Source organism: Alligator sinensis, unplaced genomic scaffold (genome assembly GCF_000455745.1).
Source record: "Alligator sinensis unplaced genomic scaffold, ASM45574v1 scaffold98_1, whole genome shotgun sequence".
In the NCBI taxonomy this organism is placed as follows: Eukaryota; Metazoa; Chordata; order Crocodylia; family Alligatoridae; genus Alligator; species Alligator sinensis.
The window spans coordinates 1471264-1481728 of NW_005842058.1; the positions used below are offsets into that span (position 1 = coordinate 1471264).

The window sequence follows — 10465 nt, forward strand, 5'->3', positions numbered from 1 at the left end:
AGCAGGACGGGTTTAGCCACGATATTCTCCAACTCCATAATGATCCAGATTTGTGGATGTGGAGCAAGGGGGTAGGGGAAGAGGAAGGAGCAGCCGTTTCCTCGAGCCCAGTGGAGGAAAAGCCCGAATCCAAACGCAGCACCACACGCGCACACACACAATAAATCTCTCTTCTTCTGGAGGAGTCAGCGAGGCCCGGATCCGGCGCACGACCCTCAAAAGCAGGCAGGAGCCTTCCTAGAAGGACGATCGCAGCCCGAGCACCTCCGCGCCGCCCCCTCCCCAGCCGCGCCGCGCCCGCGGATCCGGCTCTCCGGCAGCCCCTCCTGGGCTGAGCCTGCGGGGGAGGGGGTCAGCAAAGCTGGAACAAACCCCCCGCCCCCCTCCCCGACACACCATGCCCCGGGCAGGAGGACACCCAGTTCCCGGTGCCCCGCCTGGGCTCAGTGTCCAGCTCCCCGCGAGGGGGGAGGCGGCGGCTCGTGCCCTGCGTGCCCCCCAGCCCCAGCCGCGGCAGCAGCAGGAAATCGCATGGGATGGAAGGGATTGTAGCAATCTGCAGCCGACTGGCTACACCGCGTTCCATGGAGGCGGGGCTCCACTGTGACGTCGCGCGGGGCGGGGCCACGCGGGCAAACGCATTCCGAGTTATGTAAGCCCCCCCTCTCTACGACACGGGCCCGGGTGCACGCTGGGTAATGTAGTCCAGCCCGTCTGCACCCGTGCTCGCCCGGCACATCGCTGCTGCCTCTGCTCCCCTCCGCGCCCCCACTCGCATGGGGGCTGCAGTTGCTCCCTGCCTCTCACGAGACCAGGCCCGGGGGCAATGCACCCAACCGGGCCCTGAGACTGACCTGGGGCATCCAGGAAGTAGAAATAAACCTCCAGGAGGCTGCTGAGAGTCACCCAGGAGATAAATACTAGGCCATTCATTAAAAGAAATGTTGAAATAAATGTTAAATGTTGAATCGGATTTAAATAGTAGGCCAGGGGATTTTTTTAAATGGAATCATCATGGGCATTTGCCTTCCTGTTGTCATGTCATTAATGTCATTACAGCATGTGATGAAACCGCCCAGAATAGATTCAACCCTTCCAGGCACAGGACCTGCTCTCCCCGGCAGGCTGGGAAGAGTATTTGACTGTCAAATATGCTCCCTGCGATGAATGTTTGCACAGGACACTGTACAGCATTGTCACACTTGCCCTTTGAGCAGAAGCAGGTGTGCCAACAGCACCGAGCACAGCATTTCCAGAGGAAAAACTGTGCTGACAGCTTTTGGATGTACTCTACACAGAAGAGTGCTAGGTGTGGATTCAGACAGACTGACCGCACCTGCCCACTGCTCATACTCCCAGCCTAGAAAAAGCCTCTTCTGCCTAGTATTCCACCCCCCAACTGCATCTTCCTCAATCCCAGTTTAGGTTTTAGGTGGTTGCATGTTTCACTCCCAGCACTGGCTCTTCACCCCCTGGGCAATACAGAGTACCCCGCAGGGCCCTGCCACCACTGGCTGGAACCTCAGCAGCTCCCATTAACTCAGAGGCAGAGAGCTGGCTTGAGCGTGCCCACAAGTAGGGTGGCCATCATAGAGGACAGTCCGGTTATCCTCTATTGATGCGAAACTGGACGCCTTTAGGACATAACAGAGTCTGGTTTCATATCAATAGAGGACAGAGTAGCAAAAAACCAGAACTTCCTCCATGATGGCTACCCTACTGACAAGCCCAACAGGAGGAATAGAAACAAAGCCAAGCCCTGCTCAGTCCATTTCAGTGCCACCAAAATGGCCTGGACTGCAAAGGGAGCAGGCAGACGGAGCAGGCCTGTAGAAAAGGACGGACCTACATTTGAAAAGACCTGCTCTCACCTGTCCACCTCCTCTGCAAACAGGGGACTTCATCTAGGCAGGCTGGTGCCCACAGAGCCAGCACAGGAAGTGGTGCATTTATTTGTTTGCTTGTTTGAAAACAACAGCTCATTTCAAAACTTGAATCTGAGCTCCTACAAGATTTCCTCACATGGGCACGGGTGTGAATTCAATTAACATGCAAGGATATGGGGTGGGGCTGTTAAATGCAATTGCTGGACTGCCCAGTTGACTTGGTCTCATGCACCAGCTGATCTATATCCTCCTGTGCCATTTTATCAGTCACAAACCCAGCTATGACTCAAAGCCACACTTTCCCCACATGCCAACAGCCTTTTCTGAGAAATGGAAGGGAGATTTGCAACTTAAAGGCTGTATAAAATCATATAAATCTAATGCCCAATTGACAAAGATCTGTCAGTTACCTCAAGCTGCACAATTAAGTGAATGCAATTATATCATTTTGACTCTCTCTCTCTTACCCCCCTCCCTCCCCCAGCTCCTGGGTTGAACACACTTAGTTTAGCTTGTTTGCGACATACAGAAAAAAAGAAAAAGGCACGTTACTGGAGCGCACGTTCCTACACAGGCAAGGTTGTACCAGCCTGGTGGTTTCAGCAGAGGCAGTAAAACTTACCTACGCCAAGAAGACAGAGACCCGTTTCCACAGCAGATGTTGCCAACAACATGGCTACTTGTTTACCACCAGTTCCCAACAGGTAACAGCAGCAATAGAAAACACAAAAGTGGAAGCAGCTTCCTGGATGTTTTTGTTGACCAAGGTGACAAATGCAAACAGTAGCTAAAGAGCTTGAGACAATTAACACCACTAGTAACCTAGATGCACTTAGTAATAAGAAATGTACCAACCATCTTCTTTGGCCTCTTCTTTTTCTTAAGCTTCCCCCTCCCCTCAGTCTAACAAGGCCTGTGGTTCCAGGACTAGATGCAGAACAAGAGCCAGCACCCTTCTCCATAGCGGAAGCTGCCCTATTCCTACTCAAAGCAAATATCTTTCAACTGGTTAGGCCCAAAACAGCAACAAAAAGCTGGTCAGGCCCAACAAAAACACAAAGCTGTTTCCTCCTCGCAGATTTTTCCAATTACTGGAACTTTACACATTGCCAAACTGATTAGGCTGCCGGACTCTCAGAGTCTCCAAGTCTGGAAGAACTTCTTTCCATCAAGTGTGGCTTGTAATTAATGTAGTCCCTGCTCAGTTCATGTGCAGTGCATAGTTGTGGTACACGGTGACCTTCCGAGCACTGTACAAGTTCCAAGATGGCCATGATAAAGCAATTAGGTTCCTTTTCAGAAAAAAAAAAAAATGATAGAAGTTACTTAAGCAAATGCAGTTTCAATGTGAGCAGGTCACTGATGATTTTACTCCTCACAGCACTACCCTCCATTAGGCAGCACTAATAACCTAGTGGTTCAGGCACTTTGTTCAGATACTGCAGTGACAAATGACCTTAACTTTTACAGAGACACTGGGCACTGTGGGAAGGTTCAGTTCTTAGCCCTGGAAGAAGAGGCACATTTGCAGCCAGCTTCTACCCTGCTTCCAGGCCCCAACCTTAACACAGGACCATGAAATCCTCTCATAGGAGTCGGTGCACTCATGTTGGCTCTCACTGATGGTTGCACCAGACATTTACAGTTGCAAATAATACTGTCCTGTTCCCTGCAGACAGCTAGAAAGATGGGGTAGGTTAGCAGGAGCATGTTTTCTGCCCATACTGACCAAGCTGCTGCCAAAGATAAACCTTACAATTACTACTCTGAATCCCAGCAATTGACAGTGGCACAGAGGCTTGCAATTATAGCTCCCCCTGGAGGAAGGATGCACAAGCCTCACTGGGGGCCCTTCCTTTCATCCACATGGAAGCAGTCTTCCCTGCAAAGGAGATTAATGGGAAGAAGCTTCAGAAGTCTGGCAGCTGCCTGCAATTTGGTAGTCCAGGTGTTTTGCCACATGGCATAGAAAGGTAAGAGGTACTTTGACTGTAGTGCTTCAATGCTGAGAATATCCCAAATCCAGCAAACAAACAGGTACCTCCCTGCCATCCAGCTCTTTGCAAATTGAGCCATCCAAGCAAAACTAAGAGACTGCAGGGATCACATTTAACACTCAAAATGAAAGAAGCAAAGCAGTTGGCACACATTGTAGAGGTCAGGCTAGATGGAGTTAGGCCTGGCAGACTTAGCAGACAGAGCCAATAGATTAAGTCAAGTGCTGCAAGGCTCAGTTCAATGGAAGAGGAATGGTTTGTGTTCACAAGAGCACTGCAGGACTTGGGAATGGAAGAGTTACCACAACAGGCACGGTCTTTAGAGTCACTTTTCCAACAAGGCAGTGGTGCAGAAAGGTTAGATCTGCCAAAGCTGCTACCAAACACTGACTCGAGGTTGTGAATGCTGACTCCTGCTCTTCCTTCTGGAAATACTGACTTTAAAGTTGTGAGGCAGTAGCTTTCTGCTGATAAAAGAGGCTTAATCCCACCCCTCAGCTGAGCTTGTCATTGGCAGGAAGCATGCTCCAAGTCACCCTAGTTCCACTGCCATCCCTAGCATACCCTGTAGCACCTCAACAGGGAGAAATCCAGAGAGACATGAGCACAGTCAATTCTGAGGCCAGGGACACTGTAGGCTATATTATCACGATCCAGGTTTTATTTACATGCTGAGGAGCAGATACCCTCGAGTCACAGATAAACAGAATAAAAACAAAAACAGAACAAAACACCAGGTTTCCCTGAACACGTGCTCTCAAGCCCTCCAGAGCACACAGCTTTGTCAGCACACATTCAGACACCACCAGAATGTCTGTGCTTCAGAAATAAGGATTACAAAACAAGGCATTTTTTTTAAACCCGTTTCTGTGCTACAGAAAACACATGCTCAAAATGAAGAGCCAACTTTCAAAGCAGAGCTGCAAGGGCCCCATCTGCACACAAAGCACTCTGCTTGATCCGAGTCGTGGAGACTGTCCGTAGGGCACAACACCTAATACTCATCAAGGGTATCTGCCCGTGGGATGGAAAGGCCCCGTTCCTTCAGTGCCTGCACTTTTAACTTCTCTGACTCGTGTTTGGCCTGCTGTTCCACCCGCTGCTCCTCCAGGATCTCTTCTATTGAAACCTGCTGCAAAGGAGTGTCACTTTCCTTCTCCAGGTCCTGCAAGAGAAACACTGGTTAGCTAGCATTGTCAAGAGGAAGCTCATACCAGGACCCAAGGTCCTGCTGTCCAAGGGACAATCTGGACACAGGTGAAGTCAAACACCTGGAGATTCAGCCACATGCACAGCCATGTGTGACCATTCATGAGCCTCCTGGAATTTCCTGTACTGGGCAGGAGCACAGGAGGACTTAAGGGAAGGTGGAAGAGTACCAGGAGGTCCAGCTCAGCCCGATGGCCAACGGAAACTTAGGTCAGTGACTTCAGCCTTTCCTTAAGGCTATCAATACCCATACATGCTGCCACTCTCCATTTGACATGCAGCCAGCCCTTAACAAGAGGCCACATGGCCTAACAGACCTGGAAGCCAGGAACAATTGAGTTCTCCCTCCCGGTCTGGACAGACACTTTTTGGCCTTGGAAGTCAGAAAACAAACACTGAATTACAAGTGGGGGGAAGACTAAGCGTGCATCAGCTGCTCTGCGGAAACAGTTTAAAGGTGCCCACTCCTATCCCACAAAAAGTGTGAACTCATCTGGGCCAGTGGACTCCAAAGGAAAACAAACTAAATAAACTTTGATTTATCATGGAAGAGCTGGTGTGAAGCTCCTCCTCCCCTCTACAACTAACTCAACAAATGTACTCATTTGCCCATACCATCACATTATCCCCGTGCGCCAGACCCAACTATTGGATCTATGACTTCAGTTACAATATTGTCCTTCATTTGGAAAATCCCGATACTCGAAAATACTTGAGAAAAGAGCATGTGAAAAACCAAACTATGCAGCATACCTACCCCCTCTCCCCCAACCTCCATCAGCATCAAGAACACTTTGGGTTTCCAGCAACACAAAAGCGTGTCCAGACCAAGCCAGAGGTGCAAGGAGGTACCATCATGCTGTCCACCACCCTGTTCTCTGGCTCACGCCATTATTCCAGTCAGAGGGCCAGGGAAGATGATACACCAAAAGGGACGGAGTCAGCTCATTACAGAGAAAGAGCTCTCCTTTCACTCAACAGGAGCATCACTGTTGGGAAGTGGGACTGATGCAATGTACATATTGAAATCACCAAGTTTGCTTTTCAATTGGTCCTTAGCAGTTTCATAATGAACCTACTCTATTGTCCTCCAACACAACCACAAACTGATATCAGTCTAAAACATCCCAGTTCTGGAGATCCACTCACCAGAGGACTGCATGTATTCGAGGAGTGCCTGCAAACAGGAAGGCTATATCCCCACTCCTCCTGTTTTTTAGCTTAAACCATATCGGGTTCAATATGGGACTGGCAGTTCACTCATTTCTCAACACTGAAAATGCTGCATTGGGTAATGTCTCAGAATGGGGGAGGAGGAACCCCCTCCCCCCCAATCTATACTCCATCTTTGTGCAGTGCGACTTGCTTAGCGCAACACTACTCACAGCTAGTGCTGAGTGGGTGGGATTGAATGACAGATTTCTCCAGCGCTCTGAAGTGCTGGGATAAAATGTGGTCTTGTAAAACGTATTTAAAAAGGGTAGACCAGCAGAGCTCTAAGGATATTAAAGACAGGTGCTCAGTCACAGGGTCAGCACCTCTTGCTTACAGCCCTGTGCCAAGAGCTGAGCCAGAGTATTACCTAATTCCCCTGGGCTTGGCTCAGTATGTGCGCAATGGCATTTCACAACAGAGACCTGGGCCAGCTCCATGCTTCCCCAAGTGCGGAAGGGATACACCCAGTGTCATCTGCTTGTGAAACCCAGCTCCAGTAACACACTTGCTGGTAATGCTTCTCAGAGCAACTACAGCCATGAGCTGTAAGAGGCAGGGATCATGTCTAGGCAGTCACCAAGCCAGTGCTGCAAGCCAAAGAACACACCACAGACAAGCAAGAGATGCTTACGTACTATTTCCCCCAGGAGAACGACGTTCTCTCCTCTCACAACAAAGATGCCACGTGGAATATCCCCATACTTCTTGCCCACGTGGATGCGCTCCACAGTCTGGTGTAACACTAAGTTGGCTGCAGAGAGAAAGAAATGCACGTTACTTCGCTTTCTAATGCAAGAGGAGGTCCTGTCTGCACTAGCAAGGGGGGCTGCAGTTCTAAAAAGCAAAGGCTACCCACATCTGGCAAAGCCACCTCCCTGCCTCAAGGCTTCTCACTCCAGCAAGAGCAGTTTCATCCACCACTTACATGCAGCATTTAGTATGACAAAAGTATACAGAGACCCCAGCTGCACTATACTGGGTGCTGTACATCAATGAGGGGAAGTGGCAGCCAGGAACTGACATGCCTAAGAGTCTGGTGCTTCTCCACTACACTATATCTGGAAGGGACAGCACTGGGACTCCACATTTAACATTACCTCTTACAGAAAGCTCCACTGGTTCGAACAGTTCTGCTATGGGTTTCAGAAGTTTCACTGCAGCAACGCAGTACCCCAGCCCCAGAGGTCAGAGTCATTATCTGCCTATCGATCAGCACTGTTTGCTGCAGACCACGATTGATTAGGAGGTCTCCCGTTGCAGCTATACTTATCCTAGGATATGAAACTCAATTGTCAGCCTCAGAGATGATCAGAACATAAAATATGTTTATATTTAGGGTGACTGGCTCCTGCAGAGTTTGACATCAGTGTTTGTATCAGCCCTTCAAAAACATGGCCTTCCCTGTGTCTTCAACAGCCATTAAAGCCACAGTCCAGTTGTCCCATACTGTTAAGAGGGTTTCCCTGGACATTCACTGAATAAGGAAGGAGATGAGCATTGCCAAACAGAGAGGGTAAAGCCAGAAGAGGAAGACACATGGGCCAGATTTCAGAAAAAAAGCTTTAGCAAACCATGGACAGCAAGAGCACCTCCACACTGTTCTTAAGTACTTTTTTTGTCATTGGATTTATAAGACCTGCAGCAATAAACACCTGCTGTCAGCACCGCACCTTAATTGTAAACCAGCTTATCTCAAATAAAGCCAGAAGCTGCTCTCCATGTGAATTCAAAGAGAAGATTACCCCAATAAGAATATTAAAAGTGCTAGTTTTCAAACGACAAGAGAAATGCAAAGAAGGTACAGGCCACTGATTCACACCACTCAGAGTACAGTCGGTGCTTTTTTTTTTTTTTTTTTTTTTTTTTCCAGATTGCTTGGAATCAAGGAAGCAGGCAATGCTGATCATGACCGGCACATGAGCAGAAGCAAGCATTGTTATTCTACATGGCACATCTGTTACTCTCCACAACATCACACAGGAAGCCAATGAAACAGGAAATACTTGTCAAGTGCAAACTTGCTGCTTACAATTAAGTCACTGCCTCTTTAATGGGCAATATAGCTCTTCTGCTGAACTTGTACTGAAGTGCTCATCCTGCTGTTTATGCTAATGAGCAACACCCTCTGCCCAGACTTGATGAAGCAATCATTCAAGAACAGATCAGACAAATCCATGCAGGATAGGTCCATCAATCAGCATTAAATAGGATTGTCAGGGGTGCAGCCTCAAGTAGCACTTGCCAGACCACTGAGTGCTGGAAGTTCCAAGGGAGGAGGGGAAGGGACTACACTGGATTCTGCATTGGCCCTGCATAATAAGTGTACCTTCTCTTTGCGTCTACCCTCTGCCACTGAGATACAGAATGCTGGGCTAGATGGAGATACAGTCACACCCAGTGGGGCCTCTCATGTGCCCCATGGGATCCAAGGTTTGCCAAGTCACATTAACAGAGGTAGGACAGGAGCTACAGGTTTGCTTTTGCTCTCATCTTAGTTAACAGAGAAACTGGGCTCTGTGCAATGGGCAATGAACTGTGCCCCAAGATTAACATGAACTCCCCAGCTCTGCTTTGATTCATCCCAGAGCACAACGGGAAGCAGCATAGTCTGGAGGGTGATGCAAGCCTGGGAGTCTGATTCAAAAAGCTGGACTGTGGGAGCTCAGCTGGAAGCCAAAAACCCAAGCCTTCATGAAGGAGCTGGGTTTAAGTGCTCTGTACTACAATGGGGGAAAAGTTCATGCACAGCTGAAGGTCTGGTGTCAGCTGGACCAATGGCCAGAATTCACAAGCCACTTCTTAAAATGTATCCTATACATACACCTCTGGATTAGGTTAGGCTATAATCAGTGTACTGCTGTTATAAAACCTCTCCCCTACAAGCAGAAAGCCTAGTGCCCCCCACTCCAGGTGAGCTGTTCTGCCCTTCCTGAGCACTTCATGTACATCACTTAGTGGCTACTTTTACAAGCATTCAAAATACCTGGGCCACTTGGCTCCCTGCCACCTTCACCATTCATTATGGAGCACTTCACCAGGCATGTGGCTCCCTCTTGTGGTGAAGTTAAAAAAATGCCAAAATGACAACACTATTTCATCTGAAAAGCTGAACTGGAGGATTCCAGAGCCAGTGAACTCTGAACAGAAAAATAAAATAAAAACACCTCTTTGGAGTGGAGTCTGAATGGCCAACTACCAAACCAGAGCATCAGGAAGTGTCTAAGCATGCAGCAGGAGATGAAGGACATGCACCTAAAGAGAGAATTGCTCTCTTTTCTTTGTAGCACTCTGTACTCCACCATCTGACACCAACTTCTGTCACAAACAGCTATGTGGGAAACAACACCCACTTCTAAAGAGCACTCCCTGCTTTCTCCAAGGCTGCATGAATCCTATTGTGCAAACACAATTTTAACCAGGCGCAAGGCTTCTCCCCATCACATGCCAAAAGTTGATTCCTAATCATCACCCATAAAATGCTGGTTTGCACTGGGCCAGTTTTGTGCAGTACGTTTGCTGGTTACAAGGTTAGAGAGCACTCGTATGAAAGCAGGGGGCTTCGACCAAGACCAAAGCCATGCTGTCACCTACCAAACTGGTCGATGCTTCGTAAGTATCCTATCAGCGTTCTACCATCGCGGAGCAGGACCAAGTGCTTTTCTGGAAGACATTAAAAGCTAGGTCAGCAGTTACATGCAAGGTAACAATCATCATCATCATCAACATATGCACTCAAGGAGTAAGTGGGCAAGAAAGCTTTCCCAGAGCACCACATGAACTTGTGCCCCTCGCTGCTGCTGCAGGACCTCAGGGGCCAGGTACTCGCCTCCATCTCCAGGGCCTCATAGTCACGCAGCCTGAGCACCTGCAGCTGCTAGGAAAGTCCAGGAGCTGCAAGTCAGGCCACCAGGTTGCGAGCACCAGGCAGGCAAACTGAGGAGGAGCTTTGCTTTATGCAAGAGTTAAAAAAAAAATAATGACATTTTTAAAAGGGGAAAACAACAGGAAGGGGCACGGGGGGGGGGAATATTTCTGAAGCACTGGATTCCCGCAGGTCTCCTGTACGCTGCGCAGGCTACACCTGCAATACAGATGCAGGGAGACAATGGCAGCAGCCAAGGGGAAAGGGGGCACAGCGGAGCAGCGGTAAGTGTGCTG

General features: G+C 48.9%; 2 protein-coding genes across 4 annotated transcripts in view; both read right to left on the reverse strand.

Annotated features, from left to right (window-relative positions):
* Window positions 1-4369, reverse strand: part of LOC102383862 (G protein-coupled receptor kinase 5-like) — a 43610-nt gene extending 39241 nt beyond the window's left edge. For all 3 annotated transcript variants that reach the window (XR_003093921.1, XM_006023002.3, XM_025203439.1), the window contains exon 1: window positions 2509-4369. Coding sequence is in view for 2 of the 3 variants with exons in the window: in XM_006023002.3 (XP_006023064.2) it covers window positions 2509-2848 (340 nt within the window). In the remaining variant the exon portion in view is untranslated. The remainder of the gene's footprint in view (window positions 1-2508) is intronic.
* Window positions 4370-4526: 157 nt separating this feature from the next.
* Window positions 4527-10465, reverse strand: part of LSM1 (LSM1 homolog, mRNA degradation associated) — a 16641-nt gene continuing 10702 nt past the window's right edge. The window contains exons 3-5 of the mRNA XM_025203400.1: window positions 9899-9967; window positions 6943-7058; window positions 4527-5048 (exon numbers count right to left, since the gene is read on the reverse strand). Coding sequence (XP_025059185.1) covers window positions 4878-5048; window positions 6943-7058; window positions 9899-9967 — 356 coding nt within the window. The 3' untranslated portion in view covers window positions 4527-4877. The remainder of the gene's footprint in view (window positions 5049-6942; window positions 7059-9898; window positions 9968-10465) is intronic.